Consider the following 25,364-nt stretch of genomic DNA (forward strand, 5'->3'; position numbering starts at 1 on the left):
TGCTGGATTTTTCTCAAACTTTCTTTCCATACTCAACAAACGAAATATCGCCGTTGGTTTAGAGATACCGAGAGTATCTGGAGAGTTTTTAAATGGCAATTTTACCACAAATCTGCCATCCTCGCTGATACGATAATTGTTCTGAAAATGTTTCTCACAAAATTCCTCTTCATAGGAGAGACAATTTCCATGAGACACTGTAGAAATCTCTTAAGACTCAAACTCCCAAAAGCGTTTCAGTGTTTTATCGATATCCAATTCAGATTGAAGACATATCAAATTAGCATTAGACTGACAGTTGCCATTAGCTTCATTATATTTTGTAGGAATCTTTCCTGACAGTACCCAACCAAACAATGTAATTTGTGTGATGAGTGCACTATCCTTATCCTGTATTTGCCCTGGGCGTATCAAAGAGAGAAATACTCAGCTCCAATAATAATGTCAATTTTTTTGCACTTATGAACGTTAACATCAGCTAATTTTAGAGAATCAGCATAAGAATTCAGTTCAACCGAACGAATAAACTCAGTAGGCAATGGAACCGTTAATTTTTTTTAAAATATACGAATCAATATTGTTACGAACTATGGGCGATAGATGGCGCAATCCTTTATCACAACCTTCCGTTGGCAACGGGAGCCGACACCGGTTTCGGTGAAGCACACGAATGCGTGATTGGTGGAGAACTGGCAGGGCGTGTAGAGAAAAATCCAGAAAGTCCCGCCCTTCCAGACATTGGTTCAACCCCTCCGTACGGTGGCGCTGCCGACTAGGAAACTGTAAAATAGAATTTTGTGGAATGTTCTTTTTCTCGAAGTTTCTCCGGGGTTATAAATACCATGGCGCTCACAAGATGGCAGTCTCAAAGAGACTCGAATAGAGAGAGACTGGATGAAAAGTCAGTCGTGATTTAACTTTGTGAGAAAGTTGTTAGCTCTCTGATTACGTTGTAAATGTGTGTAAATTGCTGTTCTGTAAATAAATCTGTGTTTGTCCATCGACCCGCTTCTTGTTTTGCAACCTCGAAGTCTTGTGGAAAACTATCCGGAACAAATTGGTGTCAGAAGTGGGATAATTGAAGACTTGCATGAAGACGAGAAGAATGGAAATGGATGAAATGCGAGAACAGCTGAATCAATTGATTTCTGTGATGGGCCAGATGAAAACAGGCACCAACGACGTCAACACGTCCATAGCTGCCGTCAAGGAAGATGTCACCGCCTCCATGGCAGCCATGAATGACAGGACACAGGATAGAGGCTACGAGTGCTGCCGTCAAGGAAAATGTCACCGCCTCCATTTCAGCCGTGAATGACAGGATAGTGGCTACGAGTGCTGCCGTCAAGGAAAATGTCACTGCCTCCATTGCTGCCATCAAAGACGATGTCACAAACTCCATTGCCGCTGTCACTGCCTCCATCGCTTACGTAAAAGAGGATGTCACCGCCGTGAAGAAAGATATCACCACCGCCATCGCCGGTGTGAAGGGAGACATTGCTGTCGTTGAAAACAGAGTGGATGAAATAGTCGTCACCGTGAAAGAGCTCTCCCACGAAATGAATGCAGTTGACGAGAAGCTCTCAAAAAGGATATTGGAGCTCGAGAAGAAAATTCAAGAGTCAGCTACGCTTTTTCCGGACGCTCACCAGGTCCTGCCAGCCATAGCTGACGTCAATCGGCCTAACATCAAGCCCTGCACGTATGACGGGAGGACATCGTGGTCAATCTTCAGGACCCAATTCGACATGATCGCCTCAGCGAACGGATGGGACTGTGTACTCAAGGCCTTCCACCTAGCCGCCGCTCTCCGAGGTGAAGCCACCGAAGTGCTTCAGATGCTCGCCGCCGAGGACCGATCCAGCTATGAAGCCCTGACGAGCGCACTCGAGCTAAGGTTTGGAGAAAATTACCTCAAGGACTTCCACCGACTTCAGCTCAAGACCAGGCAACAGAAGACTGGCGAAACATTGCAAGAATTGGCCATGGACATTGAGAGACTCTCGCAACTGGCATATTCCGATTGCCCGCCGGACATCAGGGACGGACTGATCCAGCTGCGGACGCTAAAAGAGCATGTCGCCCTCTTTGGGTACGACAGCGAAAAGATCCGTCCCCGGAAAATATTGGCTGTTCGGGACTTCACGATTCCACCAAGAATGGAAAGCATCATCCATGGCACAGCCGGGACAGCCAGGGACTTTCAGCTCGGACTAGTGGACTTCCCTAGTGAAAGCAAGAATGGCCTGCTGATTGCCGCTGCTCTGGTGGATTCATCGAAGGACGTCGTCCCTGTCAGACTAGTCAATATTAGCGACAAGCCGAAGGAGATTCGGAAGGGCGAAGAGATCGCTAAGTGTGTCCCAGTCACGTGTGTGGTTCGGGACTCGTCGGGAAATCAACCAGAGGACTCCGGAAGTTTGTTCAAGAACCTGATAGAAGACGCCCAGCTGGATCCGGACCAGAGAAGACGCGCAAAGTTGACTATCAAAAAATTCCGTGATGTCTTCTCCACGTCATCAGCTGATGTTGGCCGAACCAGCTTAACGCAGCATCACATCGAACCGGGGACCATTCACTAATTAAACAACATCCTAGAAGACTTCCGTTTGCCAAGCAAGAAGAAGTTGGTGAACTTCTTACTGGTTTACAAAATTTGAGTTGTGCATGTTTAGGATGGCTCGCTAATTGTCATTACTGTCATCACTAGAGCCGTGGCATCTTCTGAGAGAAACGGTCACCTCGAGTTTAATTGACCTTTGGCCACAATGTGCGCTCCAGGACACAACCATTTCTACAGAGCCAACAGGAAATGCAAGTCAACAACATCATCGAGTCCATGGGCATCGCCGATCGTACTGGTGAGAAAGAAGGACGGTTCCACACGATTCTGCGTCGACTATAGAAAATTGAACGACGTCACCAAGAAATCCACTGCCAAGGATCGACGACACTCTTGACACGCTTTCCGGATATCAGTGGTTCTCTACCCTGGACCTTAAGAGTGGATATTGGCAAGTGGAAATACACCCGGACGATCGGGAAAAGACGGCCTTCACGACTGTACAAGGACTGTGGCAGTTCAAGGTGATGCCATTCGGCCTGTGCAATGCCCCCGCTACTTTCGAACGACTAATGGAGACCGTTTTACATGGACTGTCTTACGAATCGTGTCTCGTGTACTTCAACGACATAATCATTATGGGAAGGACATTCTCGGAACATCTAGAGAATTTGAGCAAAGTCCTCCAGAAGCTGAGAGATGCCAACTTGAAATTGAGCTCGACAAAGTGCCGTCTGTTTAGACACGAGGTCACCTACTTGGGTCACATCATCTCCCGAGAAGGAATAAGGACAGATCCTGAAAAGACCAAAGCCGTTGAAGATTGGAAGCGACCAGAGAATGTGCACGAGCTTCGGAGCTTCCTGGGACTTTGCACATATTACCGAAAATTCGTCCAAGGCTTCTCTAAAATAGCAAAACCCCTCCACCGTCTCACTGAAGTCAAGCAAAAATTCCTGTGGACTGACGAGTACGAAAGGGCTTTTACATCTCTGAAACAAGCCCTAACATCGGGCGGAGAGAGTTTTTATCCTCGACACGGACGCAAGTAACAACGGGATCGGAGCTGTTCTATCGCAAGAAGTGGACGGCAAAGAACACGTCATCGCAATCGTCAAAGCCGTCGAGCATTTCCATCACTATCTCTACGGTCGGAAATTTCTCCTTCGCACGGATCACGCCTTCTTGAGCTGGCTGTTGAACTTCAAGAACCCCGCAGGTCAAGTCGCTTGATGGATACAACGGTTGCAAGAATACGATATGGAGATCCAGCATCGTAAAGGAGCCTCACACAGAAATGCCGACGCTCTATCGAGAAGACCGTGTCCACAAAACTGTCGCCATTGCCTCGAGGCAGAGGAGAAGTAAGAGCCGGTGAAAACTCTAGTGAGACAGATATCACAAGTCTCAAGTGACGATCCGTGGAGCGATGAGAACACCCGAAAGGCCCAACTAGAAGATCCCGACATACGACCAATAATGGACCTGAAAGAATCCACCGGAAGTAAGCCAGAGTTTAAGTCTCGTTTGCTCTCACGATAATATTACAATGATATAATTTAACAATATTATAATATAACGAGCATAATAATAATGATATATTATATAATAATTCTTATATTGACATGCAATAAATACAGTGGCTTGCTGAAACACAAGTGCTATGTTTGGTTTCCTAATGAATCTATTATCATTATGAACCAATAACAAAGAAATGGGTCGGCACCCTATGAATCAATAAGGAAAAAAGATGGCCAAATCTATTGTTCTATCACTTTGGACCCCCCCCCCCCTGAACGAAATTTCCGGCAACGCCCCTGCCCTCCCCCTCTTGTCAGCAAAATTCCGTTATCACTGACCCTTATCTCATAACGAATATTGGTGGGATCAGAAACGTAAGCATAAAATCGAGCATTTCACGGTTCATTTCCGACCAATTACAAGAGGCGTTTCGAAGGGAAATCAATTCATTTCCATTTCTGCGGCTCACGGCTCTTCACGGTTCATTTGCAGCAAATAGGAGCAGGCAAAACAGAGGAAAAAAGCGAAGCGGCTGACGGGTCATTTCCGACCAATTATAAGAGGCGTTTTAACACGAAACGTTTTACTTTTAATTTTTTGCGGCTCACGGCTCGTTTGTAGCCAATAGAAGCCGGCAATATGAGCCGCCATGGTTCTTTTCACAACGTTTGCAAAAGCCTGCTTGTTCTTGGTAGTTTCTTGTATGCACTGGGCTATATAGCTCAGTGCTCGTATGCGATGTGGAAGCTTATTAGAGGAGAAATAAAGCTTATATTTCTTCTCAATGGATGGAAGAGCCGCGGTTTTTTTTCAAGAACCATCGCTCACGCAAGTTCACCATATCTACAGACGAAAGTTCGAGAGTCCAGATTCTGCGCTTTGATTGGGCGAAATGAAGGTTACTGGAGCACTGTCTGTTTGGCTACTTTCCCTTTGCTTGGCTAGTTTCTCTTTCCATGTGTCATTCTTTATCAGTGATGGTAACTCGTGGGAAATTTCCCATATTCGAGGGAAAAATTGGCCAAAATTGGGCCGAGTGGGAAATTTCTTAGCTTTTGAGGGAAATCTTGAGAGTTCATCAAGCAAAAGAATTTTTTGAAAAAAATAAAAAATTGTAAAATAAAAATCTATTATAAAATACTTGACTAATTTACACCGGTAGATGGCAGCACATTTTTTGGAATGCGTGGGAAAAATTTAGTCACACACGCAAAAGGGAAATTTTTTTGCGGGAAATTTTGCTGGCAGAGGTTACCATCACGTTCTTTATAAATTTCTCTCGGCAAATGTTCTCGCTTTATTTTTCCCCTTTTCGATTTTTATCTTTTAAATTTTTAATCTTACGCTTAATTTTATTAATTTAACAAAAGGCGGTCAGGACCAAATCACATTGATCGCAATGGAGGATCTTCCTAGTAATTAATGTTATAAAGTAATCAGAAATGACGAGGAGAGAAAAACCGTTGTTGTTAGAGTAAAAGATGTGACAAACAAAGAAACCGCTATAGTAAGTACTGTATAGCCTTTCCGTTACACCAGGGGTCTTCAACATGTGGCCCGCTGATCATTTTCTGAAAATAGTTGAAAACATTGAAAAACGATTTATTCCACAGAATTCATTGAAGAAATAATTTCGAAATCAATGAAAAAAGTAATTTCAGAAGTTATGCCAGAAGAAATAAATACTGTAATTTCGGAATTTATAAAAGAAATAATTCTAGAATAAATGAAGGAAATAATTCTAGGAATGAATGAAAGAAATCTAAAATTTAGTTAAGAAATTATTCCAAAACTAATCGAAAATTCAGAATTAATGATAGAGATAATTACAAAATTGATGAGAATCCTGAATTATTAGAATAAATAATTCCAGAAACAAAAAATTTCCTATGTGAAGTTCAAGACAATCACCCACATGATTGAAACACTTCTGGCACCATAGAGAAGTGATCAGCCCAGTTTCCCAAACTTTAAATTTTTTCCTCCTTGTCAACCAATAACTTCTGAGGGGGTGATGAAATGGTCCAGAGGAGCGAAGGCTGTAACGAGATGCTTTTGAATTTCCCTATAGATTAATGAATTAAAACTCATCTCGCCTATTGCTTGCTAGCACCCAAGAGCGCTGTTCAACAGCCCAATTGGAAACCACTTCACGAATTAACATTATGCTGGGTGTAGTCAACGCAAGGTCATTGAAAGGGGTAGATTTCTCTCTCCCCGCAGAAAAAATTTCTGGCTATGTAAGAGAACTTCAGATCTTAAACAGCTACCTGAGACGCGGGTGGATGTCTGGCCAAGATTTTTCTGAGATCCTACCTCACTAAAAATGGTCTGCCTATGAATTTACATGTATACTAAAGAAAATTTGAAGACGATCCCGCCAGGCTCGGGTGAGTTTGTGTTAAGATGACACTGTTCCACCCGTGTAAGGCATACATAGACAAGTTCTGGGGGAAGGCACGATGATATGCAATATATAATGGCCGCCATGGCCCGCAAGGTTAGGTAGGGCTCGGGACAATCATTTCCCTTCATGCTACAAATTCACTGTTGAAGGGCCCATGAAAAGTTTGGTCTGCGGGCCCACAAAATATCCCAGCCTAGGGGCCTTGCTTCCGGCTGTGGGGGGCCACGATGGTCCATAATCACCGGATTTATTACATTTACGGTAACTTACACAAATAATGTGTAGGTATCCTTCAGCTGGGATCTTTGGCGTCCCATCCCCCACAGTAAATTTGTTCTGTGAAAAATATAAAAAAGTTGAAAGAATCATCCTGAGCTCGGTCAGACCCGTAATTGTGGGTGGACATGGGTCACCAGCATAGGCGGAGATAGACTTGAACATCTGGGGGAACACTATGACGTCAATTCATATATTATATATATATATATATATATATATATACAATTCTCATAATTTTTTGCTTTTCACGCTATAAATTGACTATAGAAGGACCCGTGAAAAGTCTGACCGGGGGGGGACCTGTTCCAGGATGTGGGGGCCGTGACCGTAACTTGGTGCTCCAGCTCCAGGCGCTGAACCAGAAGGGGGCGCCGAATTCACCTTTTAACTGTTTCTTCTACATAAAGGGGCACCAAAATGCAGGCCTGCCCCGGATGAAAACGTATCTAGTTGCGGCCCTGCTCTGGGTATACACCTCAGGAACCAACTTTTGCATGGCCCCCCCACGAGGGTGGGGCTGACAGATCTCCAGCCATGTGGCCCAGGAATATGGACGAGATGGCCTAGGACGCTTCTCAGTATTTTTCACGTTATAAATTCATCATATAGGGGCCCGTGAAAGATCCCTTCCTAGGGAGCCCTGCTCCAGGATGTGAGGACCATGGCCTTGGGCAAAGCAGACATTAAATAATATCCCCCCACCCCTCAACTTGGGGGGGGGAGGGAATTTTTTTTCACATTATATAATCTGCACTAATAAATCCGCTTGAACCAAATAAGACCATTTCCGGTCGGCAGAAACGTAAAAAAACTTAATTATGCTAGGTGTTTGTATTTTCCTAGCGTGGCGCATCTCTTCCATCGTTTGCATATCCACATATTTTTGCCTTTTTTACACAATAAAGAAGGAAGAGAAAAAGCGATGAAATGAAAAAAAAAATCATTTCTTGAAATTGATATTCATATCACAAAAAATCCAATGAAAAGTGGGGGAGGGGCTTTTCTTTTCAATATTTGCTATTCCGCTTCAAGTATTTTTTTCCCCGTGGTATTTATGTTAGGATGTTTGCTAACGCTATTATTTTGTCGCCAACGATAAATGGCTAGGCCTGACCACCCTCTACTAAATTAACTAATCAGGGAACAGAATACGGGCTTCCGAACATTTTGTCTGTAGATATCGTGAACATGCGTCGCTCACACACTCTTTGAAAAGAGCCGTTCTTCTAGACGGTTCAGGAGCGGATCGCCCATCAGCTCCTCTGCTGCAAAACCGTTTGAAAAATTCACTCTTAATGCGGCTTTGCTCTGCTGTGACTTGGAATCAGAATTTCTAAGCGTTAGTCTGTGCTGTGTTTGCCAGTATGGTACGTTGTTTAATATTTCTTAGGCCGGTATTGAAAAACGCTACCAATAGGCGGATCAGATTAGTTCATTCAAATGTAAAGTGGTTATTGGTTAGATTTTTCAGGTTTTATAAAAGAATTTTTATCAAACTTTTATAGTGTAATACCAGCTTTATACGTTTCTTTTATCTATTCATTAATATGTTTCCAATTTGTTGCGCTCCATTTCTGTTATTGGTTTTTTTCCTCCTAAAGTTTTGGTAATTGTGCTGTGGACCAGAGTGAGCCTAGTATTAAGCCTTTAATAGTTTCTTGAACTTTACCGGGGGGGGGGGGGGTGACGAAATGCACCCCTGCCCCGGGTGATTACCCCCCAGCGTCGAAGGTGGAGTCGACTGATGTAATGTATACAGTCGGCCCCCGTATTCGCGGTTTTCTCGTTTATTGGGATTTTTTTGTAACACTCAGATCGTCATTCATGTTTTTTGTTTACAAAATTTGAGTTGTGCGTGTTTAGGGTGGCTCGCTAATGACATTACTGTCATCACTAGAGCCGTGGCATCTTCTGAGAGAAACGGTCACCTCGAGTTTAATTGACCTTTGGCCACAATGTGCGTTCCAGGACACAACCATTTCTACAGAGCCAATGGAAGACATTATAAAATACATTGTGATGCTAGCGGAACAGGTGGGTGGAGAAGGGTTTAATGATATGGGTATAGAAGTCGAACAGCTAATTAATATCAATTCCGAGAACCGAGCAATTCAGCATTGACGAAGGAGGAATTAATGCAGTTGAATGCTCCTAAGCGGTACCAGACGTAGATCAAGATGAAGTAGAAGACAAGCTCACAGTGAGTAACATAGTGGAAGGGATTTGCAAGTTCAAATCAGCAATAGATTGTTTTCATGACATAGAGCCCTCTATGGTACGTTCTTCGCATGTAAAAAAAATTGGTAGAAGCCTTGTCAACATATTCCAACACACTTGATATGAAGAAGAAATGGTGAACGGAAATCACACAATGTTCTTTCAGAAAAAATCACCAACAATCGCTGCACCCTCTTTTATATTCCCTTCTACCTCTGCGTTAACCTGCTCTTCTCATGCTGTTCAATAAACGAGTTATAAAAAAACCCTATGGTTTAGGTTATTTGCGGATTTCCTGTGTTCGCAGTCACCCCCAGAACATAACCCTAGTGAATATGTTGGGGGGGGGGGGAAAGCAGACTGTGTGTATTTATTTATTGACATCGTGACCTAGACTTTCAAGTCTATCTTCGCCTATGTTGTGACCTTGTTTTGGTTAACTCATAATACATTTTTTCTAGATTTATTTTTTAAACATTAATTGTACCTCCATTTCTACCTGGATGGCTTGCATTAAAAAAAAACAATTCAGAATAGTGCACTGGACTGTCAGACTCCATCTGATATTTTTGTTCTGGGCAGTCAAAAACCTGAAACACCAAAAACAAAAAATAAGCTGATGAATAGATGTTTGACGACAAGAGACAGTGCAGTTATTTTACTTTGAAAAGGGGTGGGGTTAACGAAAATGTTCTTGTAAGTTAGGTTAATTTTGCTGTTCCAATTTATAAATATATATTATGAATCCTATATTTTGCCATTCCAAAACTGCTCGGAAATGGATTTTGTCACTTCCCATCCCTATAATATTGGCTCAGACACTTTGTACGGTTGTTGATAGGCTATTGTCGTAAATCGACCTGTGACGAGGAAATTCGGGTCTCTTTTTGATAGGCAGATCCAGGAATCGGCTGAAACTCAGTCAGCAAAAATCAAGAAATGGCTGATTGAGATCCAACTGGGAGATAAGTTATCACTGCTCTGAATAGTAGCATCTTCCAATCTTACAACTGTGGCATCTCCCCACTCAAATTCTAACTGTGCTTACAAGATTCATTGAAAGACTGGTTATTTGTGGAGATGAAGATTACCAGGAAGAAAATTCATCACTGCCCCCATGGGGACGCAAATCTCGGTCTCTCGCTTGCCGGACGAGAGCTGTACCATCTGAGCCAGTGTTTCTCAACCACCGGGCCTTGGCCTCATTCAAACTGGGCCGCGAGTGATTAGCGTTGCATTTTTCCTTATTAATTTTCCGTTGAGCATGTATTTGACTGAGCCTTTGACTCGCAATAATGAGTGAAACTGGGTCGCGTACTTGAGAACATTGAGGACCACTGATCTAAGCTATGGGAGCAGATAGAATATTTCAACCTTGGTGCATATATATATATGTTGAAAGGCACTATACATGGATGGCGTCAACAATCAACTAATAGCTCGTAAAGGACATAGGCCAACCAGATGGCCACATGCATATAGAAATGTCCTCTCCACTTGTCAATACAAGATTCATTGAAAGACTGGTTATTTGTGGAGATGAAGATTACCAGGAAAAAAATTCATCATTGCCCCTATGGGGACTTGAACCCTGGTCTCTCGCTGATGAATTTTTGGGACCGTGATGAATTTTCTTCCTTGTAATCTTCATCTCCACAAATAACCAGGCTTTCAATGAATATTGTATTGACAAGTGGAGAGGACATTTCTATATCCAAACTGTGCTCTCAATATTGAGTGATGGTCTGGACAAACTTGCAGAACTGGCTAACAAAACCACGGAAATAAGCCAAAATGCATTCGTTTGTGTTGTTTCTCCATTGCCAGATCTTGTGCAAAATGACTTGCACACACAGTTATGTTGACCAAAAAAAGTGGTTGTGCACTTAGCTTCCAAAAGTTAAGTACGTGACGGCTATATAACTTAACACTTCACTTAAATCATATCCTTCTGGATTGGACGGTTAATGAAACACAAATGTGTGGTACTCAGGTGCATAGTCCCTTCATGTGGAGCTTTCGGCACGCAGTACTGATATATATTGTCTTACCAAGTGATGCTGCAAGAATGGATGGAACAGTGCCCCAAAGCAGAATGTTTTGTGGTGTTCTGCAACGAGTCCTCAGCTGACTTAAAATGTTCTGCGATAAAAATTCGCATATACATAATAGCATTTTTCTACACTTTTCTTAAAATTCTTTCAGATTGTTCTGCAACAGCACTGGTTGTTCTGCGACGTACGTCACACATTTTGGCATATTCTGCTTTGGGGGAACAGTAGTGAAAGTCACTCGTGGATTCCGCTTGGGCACTATAGCAATATACCGATCATCAGATGGGGGTAGTAACAATGGTTGACTGGACCCATGTCTTTGGTCACCTGTTTGACTCACTTGGGAATTGTTTTCATAATATGTATATTGCTATAGTAGCAAGGTGGAATTGATGAGTGCCCTCCACAACTGTTACTTACAAGGTTGTAATATCACGTAGTAGTATAAGACACTATCTGCTAGTACTGAGTGCCAACGGCTCCTCATGGAGGGACTGTAGGAGCAAGTACCATGCGTTTGTGTTTCACTAACCGTGCAATCTAGAGGGGCAAGATTAAAGTGGTGTAAATTCCTATGCCTGTGTCATACTGTTATATAAACAGTCGCATGCTTAATTTTTGAAAGCGAATGCACTTGCCTCTTAATGTTGACCACATAGGAATTGCGATAACTCCTTCAAGAGGCATTCCAGCTCCAAAAACAGGAAAAATTTAATTTTTAATTTTAATTTTTGAATATATAAGATGTTAATGAAAACATTACATTTGATTAATGAAACCACCAAGAAGACGCCAAGGTCCCGTACTGGTTGTTATATTGAAGTTAATTCAAAAACATTGTAATTGTCATACTAAAATAGAATAAGTGTTTATATATTTTGGGGAGAAAAATAAAATAGAAAAAAATGTTAAAATCAAAATAGGAAAAGGAGTAGGGTTTTAAGGGAAAAAATGTAAAAATTAAAAATGACCACAAATATGTATAAAATCTATATACTCTGCTGACCACCGTAAATGCAACACCCTGAAGGAAGCATGCAAATAATATGAAATTTACAACATGCATTAGCGGAGGTGAGATATGCAAATGATTAGAATTTCAGCGCAGACGCACATCACGCACACCTGTGGCACCACTTCAAAGTGTTATTTAAGGCTCAGAGATTTTGACGATTTGAAGTACGGCAATTGTGTTTTTCTTGTGGTTTTTTCAAAAAACCGATCAATTATGCTTCGTAGAAAACAGCGATCATCTTTTGATCAAGTATCCGAGTTCGACAGAGGAAGGATAGTGGCCTACCAAGATTGTGGATTATCTTTCAGGGAAATCGGTAGTCGTGTTGGACGAAACCAAACAACTGTAATGCGGATATGTGATCGTTGGATGCAGGAGGGTACGACGGACCGACGTGTTCGATCGCATCCACCTCAGTGCACCACTTCACGTGATGACAGGCGTATTGTGAGTATGCCAGTGACGGATCGCTCAGCCACATCACGAACCATAGCACAGCACATTCAGTCTGTACCGCATCATCCAGTGTCTGCGCGTACCATTCGACGCCGTTTACAGCAGAGTGGTCTGTCCGCAAGACGTCCATTGCTTCGTCTACCCTTGACGCATAACCACAGACGTCTCCGCCGCCAATGATGCGATGAAAGAAGGATGTGGACGGCACAATGGAATGAAATTGTCTTTACTGACGAGTCGCGCTTCTGTCTGCAACACCACGATGGTCGGATTCGAGTATGGAGACACCGTGGAGAGAGGATGCTGAACAGCTGCGTTATGCACCGCCACACTGGTCCTGCACCGGGTATTATGGTATGGGGCGGTATTGGATATCACTCTCGCACTCCTCTAGTACGCATTGCCGGTACTTTAAAAAGCCAGCGCTACATCTCCGAGGTGTTGGAGCCAGTTGTCCTTCCTTACCTTCAGGGCTTGCCCACAACCATATTTCAACAGGATAATGCGTGACCACACGTGGCACGCATTGTCCAAAGGTTCTTCGTCAAGCGCCAGATTGAATTGCTTCCCTGGCCAGCTCGCTCTCTGGATCTTTCGCCGATAGGAAACATGTGGTCCATGGTTGCTCAACGATTGACCCAGATTACATCCCCAGCTGCCACACCAGATCAACTTTGGCAACGCGTGGAAGCTGCTTGGTCTGCTTTTTTTTTTTTTTTTTAAAGCAGAGCACAACTCAGGTCTATCGCCATGGGCAATTTACTACCTAGTGAGTTGTGCCGGAAGTGTAAGTATGTGTACCTAACAGCCAGAGTGTGTATCTAGTGTTGTGTATGATTTTTTTTTTTAGTGCTGCCATCTATATCTCAGAAGTGAAGTGAGTGAAGTGTAATGACCGAATATCTGTACGGTTTGTAGGACTGTTGCTCTCTGTGGCGAGACTTTTTAGCGGGGAGATCGACTCGCATTTGCGCCTTGAAGTTGGGAACCACAGAAAACCAACTTCAGTCGACCACCACTGTGGTGACGGTGGGGCGCAAACCCGGGTCCCCGCGATGCGAGTCCATCATTATGACCACTCGACCACCACAGCAGCTGCTTGGTCTGTTGTACCCCAAGAACACATCCAAAGTCTCTTTGAATCAATGCCGAGGCGTGTGGCAGCGGTGATCTCCAGCAATGGCGGCTACTCTGACTCCTGATTTTGGCAGGAACCACACTTCACAGAAGTCTATAAATTTAATCATTTGATGCTTGGTCAACATGTTATCTACAAAATAAATATTGTTGTGATATCTCTTGTCTTTCTTGGTGTTGTAATTTGGGTGGCCAGCAGTGTATATATAAAATTGATTTTCTGTCTGTGTGTGTTCTCTATACAAATCTACAATTTTAGATCGATAGTCACCAAATTTTGCATGTATCAAATGGGACCAGACTTGAACGATAGGCTACTTTAAAATTTCGTCAGAGCAGGGCAAATGTCCCAAATGGGCAACAATGGTTTTTGGGCCTCAACAATCACTTTCCGAATGTTTACTTTGGTTACCGTGGCTCTCTAGCAATGCGTTTCAGACGTGTCTATGCCTTTACATTGGTTCGTCACTTCTCTAATCCTGTTAGTATATGTATAATAGTTTATACCTTCATAATGGTTTGCCACATTTTCAATACTCTCAGTAATAAGGCTTTTTGAATAGTCATAATCATCATCAGCATTGTTTTTAGAGTCGGGAAAAGGGTGATCCTCATAGAAATCAGTGTTAAAATTGCCGATTTTATTGTAGAAATGCAGAAATTTGGTGGTTTTCTGTCACATCAATAATTTTAAAAATTGTATAGAATTCTCGATTTTTGAAATATTTAGTTCGCTTAGAGATATATACGAAGCCCAGAAGATTAAATATGAAGTAATTAGCCCCAGACCTACTTTTGAGTTGGATATCCAGGCAATGACATTGATTTTAACTTTTTATTTATTTTCTCAAACATGAAAATTAAGTTCTCTGTATTGTCTTTTAATATTCCACTGCATAAATTCATATAGTTTAGGTGGTTTTAAAATTAATTATGGGCCCGTAAAAAGTACATCGAAGAAATTCCACAGCTTTAAGTATTTTTAGAAGCATAAATAGACAGATGGATAACTTATTTACAGATGGATAAGTTCAGGGGGGGGGGAATAAAAATACTAAGCCCCCCCCCTTAAAAAAGGAAAACAAATATTCATTTCTATGTTTCTTTAAATCTAGATTTGTTTATTTCATGAGTCGTGCAGGAAGTTGCCATATTGGTGAACAGAGACACAGTTTGTATGTCCCTCAAAGAAAGAGGGAGATCACGTGATCCAAACAGTCTCATTGGAGAAAATTCGGGCAGCGCCGGGTATTATAGCTAGTATAATATAATGATGCAATTGGCAGGAGGTGCTTCATTACTTAGATAATCTCATGTTGATTTATATATTTTTTTATATGATTTGGAATGACAAAGTTGACAGCAATGATATTTTCAATGAAACTTCTACCAGTGAGCTGGAAGACAGCCAGTAGTAAAGAAGGAAGCATGAATTTGAGCGTGAAATCGAATGTAATTTTCAATATTGATTATTTGGAATAAGTATTTAAGAAATTTTTTGGAAATCAAAAATGGGGAAGGCTGTACGAGATCATTTGGAAGGTTATTAGAAAATTTAGGGTTCAGGAAGCTAAAATGGTTATTGAGAATAGTTTTATGAACTAAAGGCAGAGTATATGAAATTATGTCTGTTGGATGTTCATGATGAATGTAAAGTTGAAGAGAACCGTTTTTCTTTGATTATAAGTATAGATTGAATTATAATTTTCAATTACAATTCTTCCGGGATATGCTACTACTATCAGCGTTTCTGTAAGAATGCTCAGCACTGCATTACATCATGCAAGTTCAATGCATTAAAAAAATGAGAGCTCTGTCATAGCTGACGTGACAGATGTGAGAACAGAGACCAGCAGGATGTTCATCCATAATAGTAAAACAGGAATAAAATATTTTGTTTACATGGGTAGCGAAATAAGTTCTGCTATCAGCGACCGTTTTTACCACATCTCCCTGCTTCACATTTTGTCTCTACCCAGCAATCTAGATCTGGGTTTGTGACTAAATTTCTGGTGAACATTTGCCACTACCACGGTTTCGTGCTTTATTATCAGAGCAGATTTCCTGCACAATTTCAATCTTGTGGTAGATTTAGAAGAGCATCTATTAGTTCTAGTACATCACCTTCATTTTCTGGGATCAGTGCATCAAATGACTCGTATCTCAATTTCTACTGTGCGGCCACCACATCAAGGCTTTGCACCTGGGCCACAGGCAAGTTTGAGCCGCCCCTGCCTTACATCAAAGTACAACTGTGCAATTTATCATCAAGCAAAGACTGATTATGAAATCTTTTGTTCAGTCCTCGGGCACGATCACTTCCAAAAAAATTTCAGGTGCCAATATTAATTTCATAGTTGACCTGGTATTTAAGATTTGTCAATCAACTTTGGACTTTAATTAACTTCCTCCCCCCACCCCATTTTTCTTCTATTCTATTTCAATCTATAGCCCTTTGTTTAAATGTTTTATTTAGAGTACAAGAGGAAGAAGCAAGCGCCAAAAGGAAAAGAGGGCTCTACATTCATTGCTGAAAGCAGTAGCCATGGAGTTCGACGCTAGTAGCAAACTTATGTCGAGTACAACCAAGTCTGATGCAGCCCCAGCGCAAAATAATGGTTGTATTTTTTGTTCTAATTTCCTTGTTATATAATTGTTCTTCACTATCATTGTATGCTAATTTAAATTGAGTAATTAAAATTAGTGTGTTCCTTTTTTACTAAAACTCATTAAATCTATGGGAGAATAAAAATGTGCAAATTATTTAGCAAACATAATGCAAATAGGAAACAAGTAATAAATACAAGGCCACAACAGGTAAAATGCCCATTGAAGTGTCTGAGATGCATCCATCAATAGCGCAATCAATTGCTCATCAATTCTCCTTGAGATTTGAAGCGGGGTGTGTCCAGACCTTCAATGTCAATAGAATGCTTTTCATTTAATTTATGCCAAATATTTCTTTGGTTGTGCAAGTCATTCCCAAAAAGTCATTCCACATTTTCAAAATGAAAAATTCAAAGTTGAACTTTCAAAATAAAATTGATCTCAAATTATAGCCAATGACTTGAAGTTTAAGATTTCATAAATATTTTTCACTTTTATTTTGTAATAATATTTCATTTTTTTGGTTTTATGACTGAAAATCATGGATTTTGTGCACTCTGCTATGAAAGCAAATATCGCTGTAAAAAAATAATTATTTCTGCTATTTTTATCTCTTAAAATAATGAAATGAGCTTATTTCTTATACATATGCTGAAAAAGGGAATTAAAAAAAATTTGATTTTTTTTCTGTTTTGATGGTTTTAAAGATTTTTTCGAAATAGCAAACAAAGAAAAGTTTATTTTTTACATATATTTAGCAACTTAAAATCAAAACTTTTTATTTTTGACAGACAATGGGTTAGCAATTTATAATTTAACATCTTAGTTTGAAGTGTTCATGAAATTTTTTGTCTGTGAACTGAAAAAATGCTTCCCGTAACAGAATGTGGTAGAGCCTGTATGTAAGCATCCATGTATTTGTTATTCGCCGTTGGGAGGCGCTTTGGGAGATGGGGGATATCAAACCCTTGTCAAATGAAAATATGAAACCCTTGTCAAATGAAAATATCAAACAATTCTCGTAATACACTGCTGGTCACCGTAAATGCAACACCCTGAAGGAAGCATGCAAATAATATGAAATTTATAACATGCATTAGCGGAGGTGAGATATGCAAATGATTAGAATTTCAGCGCAGACGCACATCACGCGCGCCTGTGGCCCCACTTCAAAGCGCTATTTAAGGCTTGGAGATTTCGACGATTTGAAGTACGGCAATTGTGTTTTTCTTGTGGTTTTTTCAAAAAACCGATCAATTATGCTTCGTAGAAAACAGCGATCATCTTTTGATTAAGTATCCGAGTTCGACAGAGGAAGGATAGTGGCCTACCAAGATTGTGGATTATCTTTCAGGGAAATCGGTAGTCGTGTTGGCCGAAACCAAACAACTGTAATGCGGATATGTGATCGTTGGATGCAGGAGGGTACGACGGACCGACGTGTTCGATCGCATCCACCTCAGTGCACCACTTCACGTGATGACAGGCGTATTGTGAGTATGCCAGTGACGGATCGCTCAGCCACATCACGAACCATAGCACAGCACATTCAGTCTGTACCGCATCATCCAGTGTCTGCGCGTACCATTCGACGCCGTTTACAGCAGAGTGGTCTGTCCGCAAGACGTCCATTGCTTTGTCTACCCTTGACGCAGAACCACAGAAGTCTCCGCCGCCAATGGTGCGATGAAAGAAGGATGTGGACGGCACAATGGAATGAAATTGTCTTTACTGACGAGTCACGCTTCTGTCTGCAACACCACGATGGTCGGATTCGAGTCTAGAGACACCGTGGAGAGAGGATGCTGAACAGCTGCGTTATGCACCGCCACACTGGTCCTGCACCGGGTATTATGGTATGGGGCGGTATTGGATATCACTCTCGCAATCCTCTAGTACGCATTGCCGGTACTTTAAAAAGCCAGCGCTACATCTCCGAGGTGTTGGAGCCAGTTGTCCTTCCTTACCTTCAGGGCTTGCCCACAGCCATATTTCAACAGGATAATGCGCGACCACACGTGGCACGCATTGTCCAAAGGTTCTTCGTCAATCGCCAGATTGAATTGCTTTCCTGGCCAGCTCGCTCTCCGGATCTTTTGCCGATAGAAAACATGTGGTCCATGGTTGCTCAACGATTGACCCAGATTACATCCCCAGCTGCCACACCAGATCAACTTTGGCAACGCGTGGAAGCTGCTTGGTCTGCTGTACCCCAAGAACACATCCAAAGTCTCTTTGAATCAATGCCGAGGCGTGTGGCAGCGGTGATCTCCAACAATGGCGGCTACTCTGGCTACTGATTTTGGCAGGAACCACACTTCACAGAAGTCTATAAATTTAATCATTTGATGCTTGGTCAACATGTTATCTACAAAATAAATATTGTTGCGATATCTCTTGTCTTTCTTGGTGTTGCAATTTGGGTGGCCAGCAGTGTATATTTAATATACATACGCCAAAAAATATCAGATATACATATGAAAATATAGGTTATACATGAAAATATTGGTTATACATGAAAATATCAGATGCAAGGTGAGAGAGTAAGAGATGAGATATAAAACTTTTTTTTATTAATAAACAGCAAAAGGAAGTGTTCATGTTAAGTAAAATGTTCTCATTTTTAATTTATATCATGTTTAAAACATTTATAATAAACAGTAGGTGGACCATTTTATCAAAAATATCCGATATATATAAAAGTATTAGATATTTTGGATATTTTCGAAAATGTCATGATATTTATGTACCCTGGAAAGAAAGTAGTTGTGTTGATATGAATTACGCATTGAATAGCAAAGAGTTGAATAGCATTTCAACACTAGAAAGCGTTTAATTTACCTGCTCTTATTTATCCACACGCACTTTTCCTTCAACATTATTTCAACGTGTAAAACTTTCTGATAGTGAAAACATCGGCATAACAAATCTGTCATAGAAGTTGCTGCCCCCTGTAATCATGCCACCTTATGCCTGGCGCCAGCCCTGCACACATTATATCATATTTTACTTCATCACATTTTACTTCATCCTATTGCAGAAATCTTGGTATAAATATATTTTGTATGTATGCAAAAGTGGAATATATTACAAAATATATTATATAATTGTATGCAAAAGTAGAATATACATATATCCAGTGAAACCCCTGAGTGAAACAAGGTCATGAAAGGTCATCAAGGTCAAAAATGAACACTGAATTAGCTACGACTAAATTTATAGATTACATAACAAATATTAAATAATCATAAAAAGGTAGCAGTTGTGTTTATTGATATTAGCAAGGCATTTGATTCAGTCAATTCTGATATTTTATCAGAAAAACTTAAAAATATTAGAAGAGTCCTTCCCCTTGACTGGTTTAGATATTTTATTACAAATAGAAAAGTCAGTAAGAATTAATAACAGTGTAAATGATTTTAAAATAAATACAGGTGTACCCCAGGGATCGGTTTTGGGACCAATACTTTTGTTAAGTTAAATGAAATACATAATGTTAATATTTCTGGTCATTTGGTGTCATTCGCAGATGACCTTTGAGACTGAAATTATTTTCCGTTTTAGACAGGTTTCCGTTTTGTAAAGGTGCATATAAAAATATATGCAGTGATTTGTCATTTACAAAACTTGTTTTGAGAAAATCGCCCTAACTTTTATAAAGGAAACGAGTGTGGAACAGAGACATGCATGTTATTTTGAATTTTTTCATGTTTAATTTAATTTTTTAGACAAGATATCACAAACATACAAGACAAACCCTATTTGACCCAAAGGGATATAATCCTTCCATGGGTCATAAACAGTAACACGAATGGGACAATCTTCTCGGGAACCTTGAGAAAATGTATAAAAACAACAATACTCAATAATATTACACAATAGTATTCAATATCAAAATTAACTTTTTTTCAAAGAATATTACTTGAATGTTTAAATGTTGCTCTTCTCTCTCTCGAATTAGTGATTAGTTAATTATCAAATAAAATGAACTGTTCAATATTTATTTCAAATACGCAATTTATTATAGCTCTTTTAAACATATTAAGTGAAAGCTGTTTATTAATACCATTAAATTCATTGCTTAACCTTAGAGCAAGAAAGCATAAAGATATTTTATAAATTGTTTTCTTGGTAATGGTATATGATATAGGTTTTCTGTTCGTATAGTACTTTGTGTAATTAATCTGTTGGGATACCAGTCAGGATTTTTATACATGAACAGCAATACTTTATTTATATAAAGTTGACGTACATTAAAATGAATTAGTCATACATCGCGTTGCGAGAAATTGTTAATGTGTAGAATATCTCGTCAAAAAATCATATAAATGGCTTGAAGATAGAATAGAATTTTTGTATGTTCCTCCCCGGACAGTTTATCCATATAATATATGTGGGAATACCCATGCATAGAACACTTCTCTCAAACTGTTGTATGAAATAATAGATTTTAGTTTAAACATCAAACTCATAATTAATTGCTCTTAGTTTATTGACAATTAAAGTATGATCTTTCAGTTTCAAGTTGGACGAGATAACTAATCCAAGATATTATAATTTATTATCTTTCTATGTAAGCACAATTAAAAATAGTATCAGGATAAAAATCATCATATTAATGAAATTTAATTTCAGTTGTCTGTGTATTTAGGATTCATTAAATTAAAATGCATTTGGTTTTACTTGCATTGAGCTGTAGTCGAAGGCTCTTAATTTTTTTATTTATGGTGTAAATGTCTTTTTTTCTAAATTTTTTATCAAATCTTCAGTTTTGTCAGCAGTATAAATTAAGACAGTATCATCTGCGAATGACACCAAATGACCAGAAATATTAACATTACGTATTTCATTTAACTTAACAAAAGTATTGGTCCCAAAACCGATCCCTGGGGTACACCTGTATTTATTTTAAAATCATTTACACTGTTATTAATTCTTACTGACTATTTTCTATTTGTAATAAAAGATCTACACCAGTCAAGGGGAAGGCCTCTTCTAATATTTTTAAGTTTTTCTGATAAAATATCCGAATTGACTGAATCAAATGCCTTGCTAATATCAATAAACACAACTGCTACCTTTTTATGATTATTTAATATTTGTTATGTAATCCATAAATTTAGTCGTAGCTATTTCAGTGTTAATTTTTTCTCTAAAACCAAATTGACAATGCAAGTAATAATTGGTAGCTTTTAAATAAGAATGAAGTTGTTTGATTCATTTTTCTATTAATTTCAACATAACGGGTAATATTGAGATAGGTCTGTAGAGTTCAGATACTCTTTGTTAGAGATGTGAGGTTACTTGGAGAACGAGAATATTCTGAGAATATTCTCCTGGATGTAAAAATTGGAGAATAATCAAGAATTTTTCATTTTCTTTTAAATAATTTAAATTTTTTTACTAACTTTGATTTATATTTCACAATATAAACAGTTTTCATTACTTTTGGTATAAGAATTAATTTAATAAGAATTTTTGGTATAATTACCCCCCCCCCCCCCCCCCAATGACAACTTTTAGTTCGAGAATATTCTCAGAATATTTTCCGGGTCATGATGAGAGGTTTTAAAAGTTTGGTTATAAAGATTTTTAGAAAAAACCTTTAGATTAAAACCTTAAAAAAATTATTTTAAAATTAGATAAATTTTCAGAAATAAGTTCACAACAAAAGAAATTAAACTAAAGTTGTTTGATAAAGGAAGCTATTCTTATATAATCACCTTCATTCTAAGATACAGAACTGTTCTCTTCAATGCACATACACTTAAATTCTGTATCACTCACATTTCTCTAAAAGTTGTGAAATTCAGCCCTGTTGGTTTAATTTTCTTGCTTTCAAACTTTAATATTGTGGTCTACAAACTTCAAATGCCCATCTTCTTGACGGGAAGAGAGACTGGGACAGAGAATATTCTCTCAAAGGACTACTATTAGTATTTACTAGAGAATGTTCTTAACAAAAATAACAATTATTCTCAAGTTATTTATCGAGATTATTTATTATATATGTTATTACATATATTCTTGATAATAATCTCTGGAAAGATTTCTGTAACTGAAGAGTATTCTCATCGAAGAGAATATTCGAGAGTATTCTCTGGAAGGACTATTATTAACTTCAGAATAAGAATATTCCCCAGTAATTTATGAAAGTAGTCCTTCCAGAGAATATTCTTATCAAGAACTTATAAGAATATTCTTGAGTTATATTTATAATAGTCCTACCAGAGAATATTCTCAGAAAGATTATTCTCAAGAATTTTACATCTCTACTCTTTGTTACCCGTTTTGTATATGAGTATGAAAATAGATTTTCAGTTCATTAAAAAAAATTCCGGTACTTAGAGATGTCAAGGAAACAGTTATTGTCTGGATATTATGCTGAAATAAACATGGAAAGAAAAGTCATCTTGTCTCTCCGCTGGGACAACTTAGAGATTTTTTGATCAGATGAATTATATGTATTGTTGCGGATAATTTTCCACAAGTCTTCGAGATTGCAAAACAAGAAGCGGTTCGACGGACAAACAGATTTATTTACAGAACAGCAATTTTCACGTATGTACAGACTAATCAGAGAGCTAGCAACTTTCTCGCAAAGTTTAAACACAACTGACTGAATCTCCTTGTGCCTGTCTAGCCTGCCATCTTGTGAGCGCCGCACTATTTATAACCCCGGAGAAAAAGAACATTCCACAAAATTCTATTTTACAGTTTCCTAGTTGGCGGTGCTACCGTACGGAGGGGTTGAACCAATGTCTGGAGGGGCTGGACTTTCTAGAATGTTCCCGTCAATAGCATCCCTATCCGATAAACCGAAACCGGCATCAACCAATTTCGATATTTCTGAGGGCCATCAAACGAATCGCTCCATCTATCGTCGATAGTTCGTAACATTGCCCCTCCCTAAGAATTGTTCGTCTCGACAATTCCGTTCGGCGGTTTGTCACTGTGGTAAGAGGCCAGTCTGTTGAAGTGGACCACTTTGCACTTCGAGGATCGTCTTCTGGATCCGAGCTACGACGTCATTCAGTCCCTTCAAGACTCTGTAGGGTCCTTCCCATGACGTCTGAAGTTTCGGCACAGTCCTTCCCAGCACTTCGGGTTCCAGAGCCAGATGAGGTCCCCTTCCTTGAAGTCATGAGTCGTGGCCCTCACACCGTAGCGGTTCTTCATCTTTTCGGAGCCGATTTTGATCCTGTCTCTGGCGATTCGATGCATGTTCTCGAGGTGCTCCTGGAGTCTCTGGACGTGTTCTTCCGGTAGAAGAGCAGCATCTATCGGTCGCAGAAACATCAGATCACCTGGCTTGCGAAGGTCCTGTCCCATCAGCGATGCCGAGTATCGGGTGCTCACGTGGGAGGTCCTCGGTAGCGGTCGTAGGATGTTCAGGGCGATTCCTTTGCAGGTGGCGCAGGCGTCGCAATTCTTGCACCACTCTTGCACATCGGTCCTGGATTTATCCCAACAGAATCGTTCGCTGACCTTCTGGAGAGTCTTAATCACGCCGAAATGTCCACCGGTCTGGCTTTCGTGCAATTCTTTCAGCACATCTTTTACACGGCTCCTTGGCAGGACGAGTTGCCACCGGAACGTCTTTCTATCCTCCGACTCCCATCTGCGGTACAGCACGCCATTTCTCATCGCCAGAGTGTCCCATAGCGCCCAGTATCTCTTAGTCTTCGGACTGGAAGAGACGACGTCTTGCCATGCTGGTTTACTACTGGTGGATTCTTTCAAGTCCATTATCGGCCGTATGTCGGGATCTTCTAGTTGAGCCTTCCTGATGTTCTCGTCGCTCCAAGGATAGTCACTTGAGACTTGAGATGTTATCTGTCTCACTGGAGGGTTCACCGGTCCGCACTCCTCTTCTGCCTTGGGCCAACGACGACGGATCTGTGGACCCGGTCCTCTCGTCAGGGCGTCGGCATCTCCATGTGTTTTTTCTCTACGAAGCTGGATCGTCTTCTTCATGCCATCTGACCCTCATGAGAGAACAGTTCCGGTCCTGCCATTCGTTTTCTCTGAATCAGCGATGCACTCTTTTTCTGCTTCTGGAATGTCCATCACTTTCCTTGGAGGTACTTCGTTACTATTACACCCAAGCAAGGCGATACTCCTTCGAAGTGTGCAACTGTTCATTCCTCATGTCCAAGGAAAATCTTGTGTTTCCTCAAAAAGTCCACTTCGATGATGCACGGATCCCTTATGTTGGCCACGAAGACAGTGTGTTGGTAGGTGACTGTGGTGAACTTCAGTGAGACTTAATTTTCCTCACAGTCATTTTCTCTTCCATGACTGACTGTAGCGTCAATGATGGTGGTACGTAGAGAAGTCGTTGCTGGAATTTCCGAGGCAGGTCTGTCCTGACGATGCTCGCATTGGCTCCGGTGTCTATGACCATCCTGCACTGCAGTCCATCGATCTCGCCTCTCAGGTGTACCCTGTAGTCTCCTCCGTGCATCTGTGCGACTTGATACACTCGGCATGGCCTTTTTCGTGGCTTTTCCAGGTTCCCAACGACTTGTCTTTCTCATTTTTCTCGGTCCCACGATCGTTCTTGGCACTCTTCAGATCTTTCAGCTCTCTGACGGTGGCAATGGAATCTCTGACGACAGCAATGGAGGTGATGACATCTTCTTTCATGGCCTCGATCTTTTCATTCGTGGCAGCAATGGAGGTGAGGATTTCCTCCTTTACTCCAGCGATGGATTTGTTCATCTCTTCGACAATGTTCGATTCCATCTGGCCCACAAATTTTATCAACTGGTTCAGCTGTTCTTGCATCTCGTCCATGTCCATCTTCCTTGTCTTCATGCAAGTCTTGAATTATCCCACTTCTGACACCAAATTGTTGCGGATAATTTTCCACTAGACTTAGAGATTGCAAAAGAAGAAGTGGTTCAACAGACAGACACAGATTTATTTACAGAACAGCAATTTACACGTATGTACAGACTAATCAGAGAGCTAGCAACTTTCTCGCAAAGTTTAAACACAACTGACTGGATCTCCTTGTGCCTGTCTAGCCTGCCATCTTGTGAGCGCCGCACTATTTATAACCCTTGAAAAACTTCGAGAAAAAGAACATTCCACAAAATTCTA

General features: G+C 40.3%; 1 protein-coding gene across 5 annotated transcripts in view; it reads left to right on the top strand.

Moving 5' to 3' along the window:
- Positions 1 to 7,976: 7,976 nt before the first annotated feature.
- LOC149084318 (E3 ubiquitin-protein ligase RNF4-like) overlaps positions 7,977 to 25,364 on the top strand; it is a 70,747-nt gene continuing 53,359 nt past the window's right edge. For 2 of the 5 annotated variants that reach the window (XM_089234686.1, XM_089234690.1), the window contains exons 1-2: positions 14,995 to 15,101; positions 16,126 to 16,267. In XM_089234686.1, the coding sequence (XP_089090812.1) occupies positions 14,997 to 15,101; positions 16,126 to 16,267 (247 nt within the window). In that variant the 5' untranslated portion in view covers positions 14,995 to 14,996. Of the gene's footprint in view, positions 8,277 to 14,994; positions 15,102 to 16,125; positions 16,268 to 25,364 lie in introns of those variants that run through there. The other 3 variants (XM_089234688.1, XM_089234687.1, XM_089234689.1) reach the window with 3 other exon arrangements.

This window comes from Pholcus phalangioides, unplaced genomic scaffold, assembly GCF_987345545.1.
Source record: "Pholcus phalangioides strain wild (caught in Gottingen) unplaced genomic scaffold, Ppha-v1.0 ptg000008l_1, whole genome shotgun sequence".
NCBI classification, from domain to species: Eukaryota; Metazoa; Arthropoda; class Arachnida; order Araneae; family Pholcidae; genus Pholcus; species Pholcus phalangioides.